This window comes from Salarias fasciatus, chromosome 16 (genome assembly GCF_902148845.1).
Source record: "Salarias fasciatus chromosome 16, fSalaFa1.1, whole genome shotgun sequence".
Taxonomy (NCBI): domain Eukaryota; kingdom Metazoa; phylum Chordata; class Actinopteri; order Blenniiformes; family Blenniidae; genus Salarias; species Salarias fasciatus.
Window position 1 is genome coordinate 29713322 of NC_043760.1, and position 20214 is coordinate 29733535.

Consider the following 20214-nt stretch of genomic DNA (forward strand, 5'->3'; position numbering starts at 1 on the left):
CCCAGAACACCTGGTTGAACCAGGAACCAGGAACCCAAACCTACCATACCCAAAAGGCCATATGGGAGAAGAGTTTGTTTTGTGCCTTAAGGGTAAGAAAGTGGTTTTACCAACAGAGGATCGAGAACTGGGCTAAGTTTTAGGTTATTAAAGCAGGATCCGGATTATTTGTGAAGGATAGAGGGAGAAAAACTGCCCACAGAGATTTGTGTGTGTGTGTGTGTATGTGTGTGGTAGTACTCTGCTGTCATAGTGAACCTGAAGGCTGGAGCACCACAGCAGGGAGTCCAATTTGATTGTTACTGTTCCTCCATTTAAAAAAAAAAAAAAAAAAGACGTGATTTTAGATTAATTTCCGAGAATCAAGAGGCTTTCTGATGTTTTGTTTTTTTTTATGTATGCAAAATGTGTCTGATGACTGCTACATATAAAAAGCACTGCTCCCCAACAGGTTTCATGTTTGCTTGATAATTAAGCCTATTACAATCATTGTTTTTTTTTTCTTTGTTTAGTTTAGTTTTTTTTTCTTTTCAGATTTGTTTCGATGCTTGGATGGGACCCAGTTCTCTTGTTTTTGTACATTTTACATATGCATAAAGAAGTTTCTTTATGACACTTTTGTTTTTCAAGTGTCAAGACTAATTTTGGTCAATAAAAATCTAATTTAGTGTGATTTTTTTATTCCTCTATAAATCCGAATACACCCTCATTGCACTGACATGTAAACCTCTGAAAACTTTATTCAAAATTAAGCTTAAATCCGAATAGACCAGTTTATTCTCCTCTGGCAGTGGAATTCTATGCCAATTAGGCGACTTCATTCTGGTCGTTCTGCGCATGCTCCATCGTGATGACGCAATATTCCAAGATGGCGGCCCGAGTTCCTGGTTTCGACTCGCATGGAGACGATTTATTTGACGGCAGTATTAGAAGAATTGGATAGAATGAAACGAGCGGATCCATGGGCGCTTAACAACGAGGATATTTTCAAACATGGAGTGTCAAAATTAATCCAGAAAAAAAGACGAGAAAAAACGCTGTTTACTTCCGGGAGACGTCAGTACGTCACGGCCGCCCCGTCCAATCAGAACGCTTCACAGACCCCCGCGTGAGAGAGGCTTTAATCCTTCGTTTTTCCCAGGTAAACACCTCATGAATATAATTCTGAATTAATTAGTCCAGAATAGATCCGTCCCAAATTAAAAACTTAAGTGCAGATCTGAACTGCATCTTCGGTCACGGTTTCTGTGATACAATTTCCAGTTCATAGTACTTTTTTTGTCATCTCTGTGGTCAAAAATAAACTTCTGACGTCCATGAAAATGACTTTTTATAGCACTTAGTGCTTTTACAATGTAAAACTGTTTTTTTTTTCATGCTAGCGTTTAATTTCGAATAAAAGACGTGAAATTACCTTTTTTAATGTATTCCACCATATTCAACCATTTCCCCACTGATGGCAGATGCATGAAATTCTTGGTTTCTGTGTGTGAACGTCCAGTGATGTAATCATGTCCTCCATATTTCACAAACAATTTTACAGAACTGGTTGTAGTAGTAGTAGCTGTAGTTTAATGCAAAGAATGAACTGAATATCACAGATGCATTCAGTTTTGCAGCAGTTAGGGATTAATTGCTGTTTCTACTGGTTTCAGATGTGGTTAATGGACCCTCCTTGTGTCTCCATTGTATATTTGCAGGCTGAATGTTGCCCGGTCACATCAGGGGAAACGTTTTGAGGAATGACTGAGGAAAAAAACAACAGGAGCAATTTTTACTTTGCGTGTTTGATGTTTGAGTTCAGGCTGCTGTTAGAAGTGCTGCAGTGACATCCAGTTTCTTTATTACTGGAGCGTATCGACATTTTTAAACAGCCAGACAGGTTTTCATTGTGGTTTGGTTGGTATGTATTGATGCGTATTTGTCATTTTTTCATATAGACTGGTCAACTGAGTCCACTGTGTATTTCTTTATTATTTTGTCATCACATTTTCCTTAAAATACTGAAGAATGTTTGGTTTTATCCCGTCTAGCTTTTGCTAATGTGACCATTAACTATAACTGGCCTCTCAGTGGAAATAAAGGAATTTATGGTTGGAGCAGCACAAAGGGTGATAATTTCTCACTTATGATTATTACCACAGTCTCCACAGCCTTCCCAAACTTCAACAACAAAGGAAAGGAAAATGGAAAACACTTTGCAGGTTAAATTTAGTCACAAATGCAACAGCAGCTGCTGATCATCCAGTGAGGTGATTGTATATAATCTACTTGAGAGGTTTAGAAGTCAGTCAGCTTGCTCAGTGGGACTTTTAAATTTCCTGTGAAAAGCATTGTTTTTCAGCCCGGCTTCTGTCAGATACAATACAGATGCAACCATGTATTAGAAAAGTCTGCTGCAAGTCGCTGTCGACCCATTAAAAGACGTGGTTTTCTTGCCTCTCCTCTCTGTTTCTGTGTCTCAGGTGCACGCGCCAACTTACTGTACACGGATAGAGCTCGGAGAAAGAGTGCACCGGCTCACTAACGCCGCAGGATGTCACATTTTTATGACTGGTCTCAGTGGTGTAAGTACAGCACACATCCATCTCGTCGGCATTAGCGTGATAGATGTATTTTTCATGCTGCCATTAGGGCTGAAGCAGTATGCTGTGCAACGCTTGTGTATGCTAATGTGCCCTCTCACACCTGCAGTTTCCAATTACCCCTGAGGAATGGAGCCAAGACTCGGTTTGCAGCCACCAGCAATAATATGAGTAATGGCACAATTGCACAAGTTCTTTTGTAGAAATTGTGAAGGAGAAAAAAAAAAAAAGACAGGGAGAAATCATTCGGAAGGGGGCTGGAGAGGGCAAGAAACAAGAGGCAGGAAAAGAGGTGACAGGTGAAGTAGACATGGGGAAAAGTGTTAGAAAAACAGAAAAGACTAAGAGGGAGTTTTTTTCCCTGAAATTTCATTGATTTCCTGCTTTGATCAGCAGCAGACTGTCTCAGCTCATCAGTGCTCCTCAGGTCTGGGCTGATCACTGTGTGGAATAAAGAAATGTGTAACATGAAGAAGGAAAATGTTCCTTTTAACTGTCTCCATGGTCTGATCACAGGGGTAGCTCAGGCCCCGTTTACACGGCAGCGTTTCAAGTGAAAACATCGTCCTTTCTGCGTTTTAATTTCAGAAATGATTGGAAAAGAAACACACACAAGCACACAGAGCCCCTAAATTAGTCTAACTGGGAGCTAACTCCACTCATTGGCCACTTCATTAGGTACAGACGTTACTCTTGATGGCCCAGACTCATCATGGTGCTGGAAACATTCCTCAGAGACAGAATGATAAATTCACACAGTTGCTGCAGATTTGTTGGCTAAACATCCCTGAAGTGCTCTACTGGTTTCTCCAAATTCTGATGCTACCTGAGTGTTGCATCAGAAAGCGAGGCTTGTCAGACCAGAAATCTTTAGTTGAGCCATTCTTGATGTGTTTCCTGCAGCCTGAGACTCGTCCGGCCCAGAAAACTGTCGCTCACTGGACATCTTCTCTCTTATCGACCATTCTGTGAAGTCTAGAGATGATAATACATGGAGATCTGAGACACTCAGACCGGCCCGTCTGGCACACTGTTCAGACTGATTCAACCCTCTTTCTGTCCCGTTCTCACGCTTGATTTGAACTTCACCGGGTCATCTTCACCGTGTCTACAGGCCTAAACACACTAGATTGTCGGAATTGCCGCCGTGTGATGATGAGCGATTTGCAGCAGGCGTTCCTAATAAAGTGGCCGGGGAATTTCTGTTTTCCCTTCCTTTTACACTTTCACACACAGAGCTAATTATGCTGATTGGATATTTGTTGTGACCACATGAGAGAAAAAAAAAGAAAGATGATGATAATGACGATACTTGATAGGCCTGTGTGTGTGTGTGTGTGTGTGTGTGTGTGTGTGTGTGTGTGTGTGTGTGTGTGTGTGTGTGTGTCTGTGTGTCTGTTGGACAGGGTCCTGGTGGCTGCTGGCCTCGATAACAGGGGGCGGAAAATCAATCACCTGCTTTGACAGGCGTGAGAGAGGCCTCGCCCTCTTCATCGCCCCTTTTCCTTCCTCCCTCTGAGTCTTCTCAGCCTCTGTCCCGTCACCTATTGACAAAATGCACGTCACAACACAGAGCTGAGACACACACACACACACACACACACACACACACACACACACTTCCTATGCAGGCATCCACACACACATGCATATGCATGCAGGGAGCACCTGGTAAAGCCCTGGCAGGATTAGAGAGTTGTCTGACTTGGTTACGGTGAGGAACACATGTTCAGGTCACTGTCTCTCTGACTGTACGATGTTACTGCTCCAAACACTGTTCCTCTTATTATACTCCCCTCTCTTCCTCTCCACTCTCATCCTCCCCCTCCTCTCTCGCCCATATCTCCGTGCGCGCGCGCGCACAAAACCTGAATACATTGGAAGGGTGAGGAGGGGGGCACCAAATCCGCAGAGAGGACTTGGCAGTTGCTTTTCTCCCTCTCGCTTCATTGCTTCGGTCCTTCCCAAATCCTATTTCACGGTGCCAAGCATCCGCTCCCTGGGATCTCACAGCTCCCATCTCCAGACGCAGGTTTAAGCCCCTCTCCTGGCACCCGGACCGGGCATGGAGAGATGGCATGTGACGCACAGCAGCACCGCCAGAGACACAAAACACACCTATTATCTCTGCTCAGAGAGGGACCGGCGTCCAGCAGCTCGCACACTGCTTACTCACACAATCTGAAGTCTCGGGAGCTGCATGGGTAACCCCCAGACAGGGGTCAGAGGAGGTCACGAGTCAAAACCCGATTCACTCACTCACCCACTGAATCACTCCGGCAATCACCAAACACTCTGTAAAACTCGTTCAGTCAAGTAACAACACATCAGTCTAATGTGGCTGACAGTGCTGAAGCTTCATGAATTAATAACCAGCAGGGGAAAAGGACAATAGACCTAATTGTCACCTTCTGCTCTCCTGCGGTTGCAGGGTGAAGCCAGGCTTTAGCGGCCCTCCAATTACAACTAATCAAAGCAATTCATTAACTACTAAATTACCTGAATCCATATCGACTGGGCCACGTGAGGGAGAGGCGCCGGGTGTGTTTCTGCACTTCGGCCACTAGATGGCACCACATACCTGAATTTACTGCTCATGTCGTTGATTCTCCTGGAGTAGAGCAGTGCTGTCCCCCCCCCTGCTCTGTCCTGGAGGTCCCTGGTCTCATTCATGCAGGACTGGGACCCTCCAGGACCACAGTGGGACAGCTCTTCTGTTAAAGGGTCCATGTGTGCTCATGTTACACACCACTTCATGCAACTGAGGGCCAGATGCATCTGATCCCAGCTGACTGTGAGACGAAAGCAGAGCAAACCCACACCTTCAGGTAGCTTGAAGTCACATTATGTCCTCATAGCATCCACAATAAAGTCAAGCATCCACAGGGAGAACATGCAAACTCCGTATCCTTGTTTGAGGAGGATTGTGTAAGAGCACATCTGACTTTCTGCCGAAGGAGACGCAGCAGGAAGTCAAGGGCGTGGGTGCAATCCGTGACGGACAGACGGAAACATATGTTCATGAGCTGCATGATAACTTGCATTTTATTTGAATCGAGTTTATTGTTACTGTTTGTTACAATTTTGTTGTGTGCATGTGTGTGTGTGTGTGTAGTTTGTGAGCAGTGTTTGTGTTTTGTTTTGCAGGTTCATGGGAGACGGCAGCTTGGTTTGACTGCTGTACTCATGTCTTTTTGTTTGAACTGCAGGCCTTCTCTTTTGTTCACTTGTTTTCACTTGTCTTCCCCATCCCCCCACTTCTTCCCCCTTCTTCAGGGTTCTGTTGCTCACTGCAAACCTCCCTCGTTTCAATGTTATAATAGAACACATGTTTTCAAGTTTTTGTATCAGTAAAGACACCTGGCCAGTCCAGTCCTGCCTCATCCTCCAAACCAGGGTTACACAGGCGTGAGTTTAAACTGAGGATGTTCTGACTGAGACGCACCAAGCAGGATATCAGAGGATTAACAATCCCAGAAAAGCATACAACATCCAAAAAGATCTGCCATAGACATTTAATCTTAATAAAAGCCCATGATGTTTTTAATTATGCAGATTTATGTTGGTGACACAGCAGTTAAAGGAATACTCTGAAGATTTTGGACCCACGCCCTATCCCTATCATTTACAAAGTGAGATAAGCTCATAAATACCTTTTTTGTGTCTGTTCGTCCAGTGCCTGGCTAACAGCTGTTAGCATCGTAGTTAGCTTAGCTCAACTACGGCAGGTGAAGAGGAGACAGAGCCAGACTGAGAAAGTGGACAAAATACTCCTTCCAGTGGTCCAGGGGACGGCGTATTAGCACGCGAAGTAAATCCGAATGGTTATAAAGCATTTTAAAAGACGTGTTATCTTTTCAATCCGTTAAAATAATGTTTTGATCCACACAGACCTGCGCATGCACAGTGCTCTGCGGAAGGATATACCGGAGCACAGCAGTAGAACCATAGACTCAGCCGCTGTGCGCTTGTGCAGATCTGTGTGTATCAAAACGCTATTTTAAGGGACTGAAAAGAAAACACGTCTTTTAAAATGTTTAATAACCATTCGGATTTACTTCGCATGCTAATACGCCGTCCCCTGGACCACTGGAAGGAGGATTTTGTCCACTTTCTCAGTCTGGCTCTGTCTCCTCTTCACCTGCCATAGTTGAGCTAAGCTAACTACGATGCTAACAGCTGTTAGCCAGGCACTGGACAAACGGACACAAAAAAGGTATTTATGAGCTTATCTCACTCTGTAAATGATAGGGATAGGGCGTGGGTCCAAAACCTTCGGAGTATTCTTTTAAAGGGGCTGTATCATGCAAAATTCACTTTTTGTATGTTTTAACCCTGTTATATAGTTATATACTCACCAACACCCCCAAAGCGTTTTTTTCCTTCATGCCTGTGTCTTTGAGCTTTCCTCGTGTTTCTGCTGCTCAGAGAGGCAGCCCCTCCCGCACCGTGAAAACGCTCTGTTTCCCACGTTGACGTCATACAGAGAAGATGGCTCCCCTGAGCCCCCCCTCCCGCAGGCCCTCGGCAATCAGCGTTGCCGCTTTTTGTAACTCCGATTATGGAGATAAACTTTAACCATCGTCTGAAAGCAACAATCAAGCAAGAGCAAGACTCTGAAGACTCTGAAGGGTCTGCGCTTGGTGAGTTTCTCACAGGAAAAGACGTTTTCGCGTGTCTTTGTGTGTAGAGAAGCGAGAGCTAAAGAGCTAAAGCTCGCTAGCGTATTTGTTTAGAAGCGCTGATTGGTTGAAGTACGCTGTCAGTCAAAGTCCACAGGGGGAGAGGCGGGATTTTCAGTGAAACAGAGCGTTTTCTCTTCTGGGTTTCAGAATTAGCCCCAGAAAATCTTTTATTTCACACAAAATGACTTTTCCTTAGCGCCAAAAATAAACTATTACCATGTTAATGCCAATAATAGGGTTTGGACTAGCTAAAAAAGCATGATACAGCCCCTTTAAGCCAGAATCAAAACAGTGTGAAGCAGAAAATGTTCGTTATTTTAGCGGACTTTCTCAATCAATCACTCAACGTTAATCCACAATATCTTACTTGATTTTAGTACATATAAAAAAGTTTACACTTTAATGGAAGTAATGGATGAAATCTGCACTCACAGTAATCAAACTTCCCCTGAAAGGACAAAGAGGCTTCATAAACTGTTCGTAGAGCCACGGTGAACTCTTTAAGGTTTTATGCTGGACTGAAATCCTGCAAAACTAAAGAGCCATGATAATTAAAGTAGCTGAATGTCTTCCATATAACATCCTTACATCTGACGCTTTCAGAGAATACAGCAAAGGAAATTCAGCAGTTTTTCCTAATGCGTCACTCATATCCCCTATTGCTTTTTTTGTCAGAGTCGGTGAGTTGTTTAGTGGATATTTCACATCTGCAGGATAATAGGATCCCCTGGTTGTGCTGACGGCGGTGCAGCGTCAGCGGCTCACAGTGCAAAGAAATCTGCATTGATTCAACAATTCTCAGACAATGCACTAAAAAAATCATTTTCATATAAATATTTTAACAGTTCGCTGGAAATGAAACATGTTAGCATACGGCCAGTTAACTCTGCAGTGCACTGCTTTGGTTTTTACTTAAATCAAAACTTTGAATGCTCTGTCTACTTCACCTCTTACATTTTCTTGTGTCTGTCTCCGGTTCCTGGATCCTTTCTGTGTGGAGTTTGCATGTTCTCCCTGAGATGGCGTCTCTGACCACTGAAATGACTTCAATGTGTGTCCCTCTGTTTGCCCCGTAACGGACTGGAGACCCTGTCAGGATGAGCCTCACTGTTTCCCCGCAGTCAGCTGGGATACAGTTCCCTGCAACCCAGTTGGGAAGCATCAGCAAGTCAAAACAAAACAAAAACCATGTGATGTGAACAAACACCATGTGAGCACTAAACTACAAAAAGTATGTTTTAAAACTTTGATATACTAACCCTCCACAAGAAAGGATGCACTGAAATTAGCTCATTATGCAGCTTGTTGTTTTAATCATTTACTTTAGCTGTGCTGTTTCAACAGTAACCCTGCTGTTTGCCAAATGACCAGAACAGCTGACATTAAGTGAAACTAGGCGTCTCAGGAGCTGCTGGGAATTTGTCCATATGTCCGTGAAAACGTGTGGAGAGCTTGTAGTTTCATGCAGCATCTGCAAAAGTGGTCAAGAGAAAAACACCTGAAAATCATCACAGTACAGAGGCCACAGGAAGACCATTCCAGTTTCAATTTTAGCTTTATTTATATAGCTCCGATTACAACATGGTCATCTCTAGACACTTTTACAGACTGTCATTGGGTGTACATTGGGAATCATTAATTTTAAGTGTAATAATCTGTAAACATAAATGCATTGACTTATCAACTAGGAGTTTCTTCTTTGCTCTTAACCTTATATTAGCATAACCTTTATATATGCTATCCTGACTCCTGTTACACTATAAAAACTCTGTGAAAGATCAGCCGGGACTTTCTCCACAGCATGACAATGACATTAGAACGTGCAAATAATTGTTGCAGCCCATAAACAAAGAACATGCTGTAATCTGTCCGCTGAGGCAGACTCATCAGCAGACAGTAAATGCCTGCAGGTCTTGAGGGAGGGAAACGGCCACATGGAGCATTAGCAGGACAGAGCTGAACGTCCTGGATCTCTATGCATTATTAATGCTGTCTGTGCTAATTGAAAGCCATAACTCCACAAATGAAATGTCTGGGGCAGACGTCACGCCCCGCTGCCTGAGGATCCCCCCTGTTGATGGAGATGATGCTAATTTTAGATTCTCTCTCTTTCATAAAATCACTGATTTTTTTTTTTTTAAATAATAGGTCTAACCTGCTGCTTATCCAGAATCAAGCACTGCTTTCTGTTCTTGATTTATCAGTTTGTTCATTTGAATATTCATTTGTCATTTTGTGAATGTTAATTATTGCTTTGTGTGTAGGAATAATGTGACAAGGTCACATGTCCTGCTTCTCCTACTGCTGAGTGTCACGTTGCAGAAAAGGTTAAAAAAAGTGGAAAGACTTTTGGGGTTAATTGTTTCATACTTGGTGTTTTCTGTTTGAGTCTCAATTCTCTCTTGTCATAACATCACAACAAAACAAATATCTGCTGCGCAACAGCCTAGAGAAGGCATATTCAAGAAATTTCTGCCACTTAATATGAAATCCACTGTCTCGACTGCCTTTAATTATGATTAGTAAGGCAACACTAGATAAATAAGCCAAGTTCATCCATCTTACTGCAGTCTTCAACTCAGGGCTGCAGGACGATCGCAGACAGAGCGCACAGTGATTCAGGCATTATAGTCCATCACAGAGAGACAGGAGGCTGATCAGATAAAGATATGATGGAGTCTAATTATCAATCCTTATTTCACAAAGAATTATATGAGGCAGATGATTGTTTGAACTTGTCATGAATTCAATGGGACAAGAGGAGGGCGGGGCCTCCCCTCCTGGAAACAAAGGGATGCAGCCCCCATAAAACCAAGCCATATATTATTAATTCTTTATTGACTATTAACTATTAAAATAGATTAAACCAAAAAAAAAAAAATGTTGAAGATTGTTTTTATTGGTTATCTATTTCAATAATCTCTATTCAACCCTGGCATTAAAAATGATTAACAATTGATGAATCAATAAATAATTAATTCACATTGAGAAATTATAACAACACATATTAAAAAAACAGTGACGATCACCCATTAACAAAGTCACTTGTTTTTACAGAGACAAAAAATAAGTAAAATGTATTTATTTAGCATCTTAAACAGATAAAGATCATAAAGTGCTTAACAGCATTGGATACAGAAGGATAAAAACAGAAGTATTGTCAGCAAAAAACACAATTATATGTAGAAAAACCAACGCAATGTGAGTAAAAGCTAAGATTCAAAGCAACATCAAATATAAAACATACTTAAACAGAAAAACATAAAGCAAAATAAATCACATTTAGCAGCTACAGTCGAAGCTGAAGCTTCTGTAAAGTGGAATCCACTGAAAAAACAATTAGGTTAGAGCTCTTGTGTTTAGGATTACTGTTACGGTAACTTGTCTCAGACAGCAGTGATAAGAAGTGCTGTGAGACACGCGATGTGGAAATAGCAGCGAGCATTTGTAATATGTGAAATATCTCCGCCTGTATTTAGTGAGTGGCTAAATATACTGAGTGCAAAATAATTACGTCAGAGAAACATTCCCAGAATACACTGGGCACAGAGGTGAAAGGCAGCTTAAGTAATCATTTACTCAAGCACTGTGGATGAATCCCATTCTGAGAAACTTCTGTCTCTACAGTGACCCAGCAGCTGGCCATCCTGTATGTTAGAAGATTAAATCAGCTTGCGACAATGCTGTGGTGAGTACTGCTGCCTCTCAGCAAAAAATAGAACACACCAGTGTGTTTCCAGGCCACAGTTTGCACAGTATTCTTTCTTCACCCCAAGAAGACCCAAACACACACTCGAAAAACATGCCAACTGGATACACAGCCCGGATTTGAACCATGAAGCTTCCATCGATGAGGCGAGTGTGCCACTGCACCACGAGTGTGAATTAAAAATATGCGAAACGGAGCATCTCGCCTCACAGTGATAACACTGTGGGTTAGTGTCCAGGCTAGCCTGTCTGGGAGAGTTTGAATGTTCTGTCGACAGACCCACAGGGTAGCTGGTGACTTCAAATTTCCTGTATCTGGAAATATGAGTGTGACTCTGTGTTTAGCTGTGACAGACTGGTAACCTGTCCAACCTGAAGAACAGAGCAGTGACTCCCAACCAGGGGAGCTCCAACCACAACCCTCCTGATTTTAAAGGGTATAATACGTTTTTTGGTGTTTAAAATATAGATTAGGCAACAACTAAGTCATTTACGTAAAATGAAAACAGAAGTTTAAGTGTTTCATTATAAGTGGAAATTATCCATTAAAACAGAAAAAAAATACATTTTTAAATGTATGGGTGGACTGAACAGGTCAGCGGTAAGCCGGGAGAAGAAATGGTGAAGCACCAAGAAAGATGAATACGTTAAACAGAAAGGGGGGAGTGCTGAGAGAATTACACAGAATATGGATTCATGAAAACAATGGACAAAAATAGATCTGAATGCATCTGTTGTGGTGAGGAACTGGTGAATGAAAGTTTGACCCTGAGCAGGGAGGAGTGGCACCGGACCACCAGACACCCAGAGACGGACTGCAGGCCAACAAGTTGAACCTCAGAGAAGAGGAACTCATCCTGACAGAATACCAAAAACAAACTCCGTTCTTCAGACAGGCCGGGGACCCAGTAGGACATGATGGATGCTTTTCCAGTCCTTCCCCTCGTCAGTCAGCACGGTGTCTGATCCCCTGCTCGGTCCCGAGGCGCAGTGGTCTGCACAGCCCTGGGTGTGAGGGGACATGACCACTTGTCTCAGTGCACCACTTCGCGAGATGCTGGGAGCGGCCAGTGCGCATGCGCAGCGCGGTCATCTGACGACGTCTCGCGGCCACACGGACGGAGGACCACCGCGGCTTCCACAGAGCGGGACACGGGCAGCCTGCGCGAGGGGACCGCCATCTCCTGCAGGGACACGCGGATCGCTGAGGACCAGAGCCGGCCGCCCTCCCTCCTCCCCCTCCCGGCGGAGCCTCCCGGAGCTCCGGAGCTGAGCGCGAGCGAGCGGCGCGGCTCGCCCTGGGATGTAGCCCGTGCGGCGGCTCGGCTCGGCTCGGCTCGGCTCGGCTCGCTGGCTGCATGGCTCTTCCCGGGGATGCCATGAAAATCAGAGCAGCCGAGTGACTGAGAGCCCGCTGCTTCCCCCGCCTCGCCCCCCTCTCTCCCCTCGCGATCACGGACACGGCGGAGCGATGGATCCCGGCGGTCAGACCCGCATCAGGTAGCGCCGAGGAGGATCCAGGGAGAGCCGAACGCCTCTGTCCGCCGCGGAGCCGCCGGAGCCGTCGGGAAGGATGGATTTCAGCCGGATCCGGAACATCATCCGCAGATACGTAAGGCCCCCGCCGCCCGTCAGCACTGTCACAAGTGCACGCGCGGGGACAGGGGACAGAAATGCATGTGTGTGCTCGTGCACCGAGCCCGTGTTGCAGGATTGATTTTTCTGGGGGGGGGGCGGGGGTTCGCACTGAGGGACAGGCTGGAGCTGCTGCTGGCAGGCCGGCGCTGCTGGGGGGCTTCCCAGGGTCCTGCGGGGCTGAGTGGAGGTGCCAGCGGCTGCAGATGCGGGGCGGCTGGTGGACGCGTGGAATAGAAATGAACTTGGCTGGCCTATTTAGGAGAGAGTGGGAGACACAACATGCATGCATACTCAACTCTCTGCCGGTCTGCAGGAGATAAATCCAGAATAAGGCTCACGGCTGAGAGGCCTCTGGCACTGATCACACTTTGCAGCAGTAGTGATTTTTTTTTTTTTTTTTTTTTTTTTTTTAGTTCTAGAAACTCTTGGTTGAACTTGTCCCCAGCCCTGCCAGAGGTTTGCATAACCGAGGGTGTTCGAGGGGGGGCTGTGAACAGAAACATCTCACAGAAACTTTTGTTTTAAGGTAAAACTAAAACATTGACTGCAGTGGCTGCACTTTAAACACGTTATTTGAGATGTTTTGATTGATTTATGATAAATGAAAACACTTAATTAGATAATGTAATGTCTGCTTTGAGATTTTTTCTTCCAAACAGTGCTCTTTCTCTTGCCCCGTGCTTTACTGCTGGTTTGTTTTGGTACGTCTGCAGTTTCCTCCAGCAGCTGTTTGTAGATATTTATGTTTATTAATGTGCTTCTAACTTCTGCCACGAGGCCACCAGATTTGAAATTATGAGGACTGGCAATTGACTTGAAACAAAGTGAATTGCACTATTTTTGTAAAGTTATTGCGATTAATCACTTTTCTTTCATGTTTGAGATTAATGTAGAGTACATGGAAACATTATTTATCCAGTCTTCAGTGATATATTGTGCAGCCATTAGATGCAGCAGGCTGCTAGGATTGGTCCAGATAGTTTTCAAGCTTTTGAAGTAATGCGTTATTCTGTCCGTGTTCTTATCTCAGATGGAGCCCCTCTGCTTTAGATTTTAAGCATTAAGATCATATTGTTGAGTGTTGAATCATCACAACACTCACGTCACATGAGTCACTGCTGTCCTTCTGCCCGACTGTCCACTAATAGTCACAATGCTGCTGGAGTCTGTACGGTTTGTTTTTTGTTACTGAAACACGTTCTTACAGTTTTTATTATCACAGGTGCATCTCAAAACCTTAACAAGACGATCACTAAGTCCACTTTTTCCCATTGAATCCAGTTCAAACTGAAACTCAATTACCCATATACTCAAATATTTCAACAATTTATTGTAATTTGTAGTTGATAAGGCATGGAAATCAAAAGTTCAATGTCTTAAAATATTAAAATACTTTATTATACGATCTGATGTTTTTTTCTATTTTTGTTAACTTGAGGGAATAATTATCATAAAAAACTCTATATATCCTTCTGAAATGTAACTTGTATGTTAAGAGTGTAGAAATAACCTAAATATATGACGGCCTTCTCTCTCTTTATATGTTTCTATATGTAGTTTCTTCAGATGGTATATCTAGTGGGTCATTATCACTTCAACCAAACAGGAGGAGGCCTGACCTGCATTATACTGAGTATATTATTAGTATAGTTTGTAAAAACACCCATAATGCAACAGCTAGGGGAAGATTTCTGGACGTTTCACTGCATTTTGCACCAAAAAGTTTCTTAAAATTGGTTTTCTGTTGAGATTTTTGTCATTTTCAGTCGCAATTTCTTAGTTTTGTGAAAATATAGACATTTTTCATCACGGATACTCTGCAAAGAAAAACGTGAACGTTTGAATCCGGTCTGTCTGTCAGCAGGAAATGTCCAGATAATGACGGTGGGACTGAGCTGTAATGATGCTGCTGGTCGTCCTGGGCTGGATGGCCTGGCGGCGTCCGCAGCCGGTGATTATCCAGCAGGACAGGAAGCAGCTGGCGGCAGGGCGGATCATTTAGAGAGGAGCGGCTCTGACGGCAGCGCTGGAGTCCGTCAGCAGCGCCGCCCTCAGAGGCCTCTGCTCCGTTCTGCCGAGGCTCGTTCGCCTGACCCCTGCTCCGGCTCAGGTGTGGCCAACGTAACGAGCGTGCGTGTTTGAAGTCTGTGTTTTTTTAGTGCGTCTGTGTGTGTGTGTGTGTTTGCACGCGCGGCAGGCGGATGACAGAGTGAAGGGCGTTTGATGGATGCTCCAGAAGGGCTAATATCAGGGGAAATCAGATCCAGCACTGAGGGGGGCGGGGGCGGGGGCGGCCGGGTCACGGAACACGCCCATCATTTCCCTTTTGCTTCCTCGCTCCGCAGCATCATGAAGCAGACGGGAGGATAATCAATAATTCATTTATCCACGTATTGATGTGGAATTGTGGGAATGGAAGCTGTACGTCGCCCCCTCTGTTACTTGTGTATCACCTTCTATTAACCCTGCCGTATTCCGAACAGCCGCTCCCGTAATGAGGCCGCGCTCCAGAACAAACATGGCGTCACAGGAGGCGTCGGCGTGGGCCCGGCTGGGCGCTGCACCTGGCTCTCCTCTGGAGAGGTGGAGCCGCACCGCCTCGTGACGTTTTCACTGAGAACTCGCAGGTGGAGGCGAAGGTAGTTTGTGTAAAGAAAAATAGGACGTCCTGCTGTTTTTCAGTGCATGAAGTTTAAATGGGACAATTTGGTGCGTGTGAAACGGAGTCTGCTGGACTCTCCTGCCAGCTTAGAATAACGACTCGGCTCTCCAACGGTACGATGTGTGGTATAATAGAGAGAGAGGCTGGAGAGACCCTGAGCCCGGCCGCCGCAGGAAGAGACTTTACTTTATTAGATTTATTTGTAAACGGACCTGCTGTGCTGCGAATGGATCCGGTGTGTGTACGACTCTGTGTGTGTGTGTGTGTGCTCTAGGCGTCCGCTGCTCTCCTCTGTCCTGGGGTAATAATAGTGCCGGCGTGATTCCTGACGCTGGCGTGAGCTCACGGTTTGGGCTCGATGGACGCTGCCACGCGTCGCCCATGGTCTTATTAAAAATACCCGATGCCATGTAGGGACGTAAATATGTTCTCAGATTTGCGGAGCTTACTTTTCATCTCTCCTAACGAGCTCTTGAATGACATCTATATGGCGGACGCTTTCCTCGTATTTACCTCTCCGCCCTCGCAGTGGAGACTCATTACTTTTTCCCACGGGGACCAATAAAATCAGGACTGCTGAGCTTTAAATTGGACCCAGCGATGCTCAGTATTATATATATCCTAATTAAAAAGCATCATGTTCAGTGTTTGTTAACTTTTGACTTGAGTAAATAAGACCTTAGATCTCCACGATCATTAAAACTTTAAATGAAGCAAAGTTGACATGGTGGTGCAGGCCGGTTCAGGACGACCAGAGGCCTGAACGTGTCCTGCGAGCCGCGCCGCAGAAACGCTGACGGCGTGTCCCTTCGATCGCGGAGATGCCGGGCGGCGCCCTCGTGCCGAGCAGCTTCGGCGAGGCTCGCGGCGGCTTTGCGGCTCCGGCCGTCCCCTGGCACGGCGGCCCGCCGGACCGCTATTTGCCACATTAGTCCGCACTGCTACAAACGGTTAAGGACGGGCTATTCCTGTCCGCCGGCGCCGGCCCCCTCCGAGAGGAGGCCCCGGCTGGAGGTGAGAAAACACAGGGTCTGTGTCGGGTTGAGCTGAAAACAGGCCGGAGTCTGATTCACCAGCGCTTCTCTGATCCTCACAGCATGGCTCAAGGACACAGCCCTCATTATGAGACACGCTTTCAACCCTGGATCAGCATGTCCGTGTTAACAGCAGACAAAATGGGGCTTTTTTGTATATATTTTTGGGAGATGCAGATTACAGTGGCAGGAGAAAAAAGGGGAGATGAGAGGGAGGAGGGAGGAGAAGTAGCACAGCTGGATTAAGGAGTTATGTAACTGTTGGATCACAGCGAGTCAAGTGGGAGAGGAAGCTGGGACAACAACGGAATACAAATGTTGTCATTTTAAAGTAATCTTCTCATATTTATCCTTTGATTTTGCCGGATGTGTGCAGTTATTTACGTCGTCGGTGCTTCAGACAGATAGTGCAGGTTTCACTTCAGTGTTTGTTTAGAAATATCACGTCGAAGCACTTTTAAACCGGCTCCTCTTTGCACCTGTCGATCCTTTTGATCCTCGACTAATTAATTATACGAGCTAATGGCTCTCAACCTCCCTACGAGCGTCTTTCTCTCCCTTATTTCATCAGTTTCGTCTCCACCGTGGCTTCTGGTGTTTGTTCTTTCCTTTTACTTTGTTCCAAAAAAGGATTTTCCGCAGAGAACAGAGTCTTAGAAGCTCTGTTTGAAAGAGATAATGGCGTCAAGACGATCATGAGGATAAAGACTGCAAACTGCAACATTTAAAAATGTTCTCAAAGACTCGTAATCTCTCGTCAAATCCAGTTTCACAGGAGAAAATCCGACGCGTTCGATCTGACGGAGCCTGTTCCCGTTACTGCTCCGTACTGAACCTGGAGAAGTGATGGTGGCTCCTGCTCGTCGTGTTGCTATGAGGCATTTAGGCCAATGAGCTGCAGCGGCGTGCCTTTCCAAGCCTCCTTCCATCTGAGCCGATCAAGGTCTCATGGCTGCTTTTATCTGCGTTCAACATTACGTCGAACTGAAGTGATTGAATTCCCTTCAGCAGCTGAACTGCTTGGGTTTGAATGGTGTGAATAAACAGTGATGGTCTGACCTGAAATATCACGCAACACACCGTCAGGAACAACACTGAACTCACCTGAAGGCTGCTGCTGGGAGATTCTGGGTTTAGATGCTCAAAAATGTCTCAATTGTCTCATCATTGCAATTTGATCAGCAAATAATGTGCAGCCTGACACAAACACCACCATCATTTCATCTGAGGCTGTTGCAAGATTTGTGCGAGATACCAAAGTAATGATTACATTATATGGATACTATTTAGATTAACATTCAAGAATGATTCAATTAGATCTTCACAGTTGAAGCCATCTTGGAACAAGAGGCAGAAATGCTCCCAATATGCATTTAATTTGACACTTCTGCAGATATAACATTTCAGTGAAGCCCATCCACTGAGTCATGGGGGTAAAGAGTGTGCGCCGCTGCTCCTGCACGTGGCCTGCGAGCGCCCGGGGCGCGGTGAACCCTCTGACACGCTGCATATGGCCGTTGTGTAATTGTGTTTGCGTGTTTGTACATCCTGCGGTAACATGAGGACTTCATTAAGGTGGAGCTCAGTCAGAAGAATTTGATCTGTGGGTTAATGAGGGATCCCTGCTCGACATGCACGGGGCCTCGGCGCCGCGGCGCCGCGTGGCAGGATGGCGGCGGGGAGTCAGCGACACGACCGTTTAATCAGGCCGGTTAATGGTGTATGTCCTATTACAGCTCTGGCGGGGCCGGCTCCATCATGGACGTGACACGGATGGATCATGGCTCCGCTCGCCTTTCCACAAGGAAAACCCACACATCCATACGGCCATAAAGCGCCGTGGAGCGAAGCGTCTGCGGAGGATGGGCGCGTTAATAGACAGTGCCGCTAGTGGAGTCACTCCAGCCGCTCAGTCTCATCCTCAAAGGAGGGACGTCTCTACGAAGGCTTTAAAACACAGAATGAAAATCTGCTCCGTTCCCCGCTGTGTTTGTCGACTCTGAAACTGTTTTCAAAAAGTTCCGCCTTTGGCGCTCCTTTGGAGCTTGAGCCGGCTCGGCCTGAACCCCAGAAGGAGGGGATGTCCTGCTCTTATCAGATCCATCTCTTCATTGTCCATGAGTGATGGTGATATAAGAGCAGCTCTTTGGCCGCCGTTAATAAAGACAAAGCCTCCGTGTTCCTCGACCGGCCAGAGAGCCACGGGTCTGACGGAGCGGCGCGAGCGAGGAGCGCACGGCGGGCCGAGGGCTGATACGGATCAGTGAGGATTAATGATGAGATAACCGCCCGCCACAATGCAATCTCCCGGCGTCTCCCTCCATCCCTCACCCGGCTCCCACCGCCGCACCGCCGCGGGAGGCGGCGGGAACGAGAGGAGACGCCGCCGCGGACAGAGATACAGCCGGAGGAATAATGGAATCAAAGCACCGTTTATTTAGGGGCAAAAACCTCAGACAAGTGGGACGCAGACATGTCAAGAGCTCAGGGCGTTCTGTTGGTGAGACTCTGGCGCCTCAAGTCTAAACTCCACTCAGCCTCGTTTATTGGAAAACTTTTCAAAACTGTTGGTACAATTTTTACTGGAGCATTTTAAACATTGAGTTTTCTCCTTTTTTTAAGTACATCTGATAGTTTTTCAAAGTCAGATGATGTGATTGAAAGTGGACCTGCTCCTGCGTGTATACAGAGCAGTTGGACTGGAACAAGACGATTAGTGGATCCACTTTAGCTCCTCATCAAAACCTGAGCCGGAAGAACAGCAGGAGCTTTAAACTGGTGGTGAATATCCTCAAACTGGGAGGATGGAAAAGTTCTGGAATGCATTTATATTGTTTTCCCAATATATAAACAAAAAATCCTGGCTATTTCAATACTGATAGATTTTATCCTGAATGGAAAAATATAATTTTCTTTGTTGGGATTTGAGTCTGTCTGAGTTCATATTATTGTTTGTGCCTGACGTTTGCTTCGCACATGGACTTCTTCAGTCCAGTTCAGTCTGTAGTGCTGTGAAACTGCCCTGAGTGCCAAACCTTCCCTGATAATGTCCAGTTATCTTCATTAACTCGCAGACATTTGTCATTTTGAAATGAGAAATGGCTCAATTCATTAGCGTCGCCATCAGAAATGATGAGAAGAAGAAATTTACTGTTATTACCGGCGGTGGGTTAACTCTTAAAGGTCTCCGGCTGACAGGTGAGCTGGAACGCGGCTATTTTTAGCTTTCCGTAATGCTAGCCAGGATTTCTGAAGTCACGTTTGGAGGACAGGTCCTGAGGAGACCATTCTGCTCTTCTGTTTGGGTTTTGAGTTGAACGTGGCGCTGCGCCTCCCCGCGGCAAACTGCAGCTGCTTTAATGCTTAATTCAGCTCTGCTGAAGAAACACTCCATCTGTATTTGTGCTATCAGCCCCAACCGTTCAGCTTTCTTGAAAAACATTCTGTGTGTTCGGTCTGCCTCGCTCTCCCCCCTTCCTTTTCCATCTCTCCCTCTTTTTCCATTTGGCTGTGTCTCTCTGGGTCATGTTGCCCTCCCGATGTTTTGGAGGGGTCTCAAGTCGGCCGCCGCTCTGCGGCTATTTTTAGCCGGCTGCCCAGCGCCTGTTGATCGCGGCGGATAAGTTTAGAGCCGTGACTCTGAGCTTTTTCGCTTCTGCCGGTCCACTCTGACGTCTCGCTGTGATCCCGAGCCCAAAGATGGAGGTCACTGAAAACACGCCGGAGCGAGCTGGAGGGGGAGCGGCGCCCTGCGGAGCCCGCTCCAACGTATTAAAAGTTTTTGTCATTGGCAATAATGAGCTGCGGCGCTGCCAGAACGTGGAGGACACTCAGAGCGGCGCAGCGAAGCGCTCGTCCCACAACTTTTCTGCTAATGGTCAACACTTCTGCTTTGAGCTGTG

General features: G+C 45.8%; 1 protein-coding gene across 1 annotated transcript in view; it reads left to right on the forward strand.

Moving 5' to 3' along the window:
* The first annotated feature begins 12087 nt into the window (after nt 1-12087).
* LOC115403674 (probable phospholipid-transporting ATPase IH) overlaps nt 12088-20214 on the forward strand; it is a 28845-nt gene continuing 20718 nt past the window's right edge. The window contains exon 1 of the mRNA XM_030112649.1: nt 12088-12590. Coding sequence (XP_029968509.1) covers nt 12552-12590 — 39 coding nt within the window. The 5' untranslated portion in view covers nt 12088-12551. The remainder of the gene's footprint in view (nt 12591-20214) is intronic.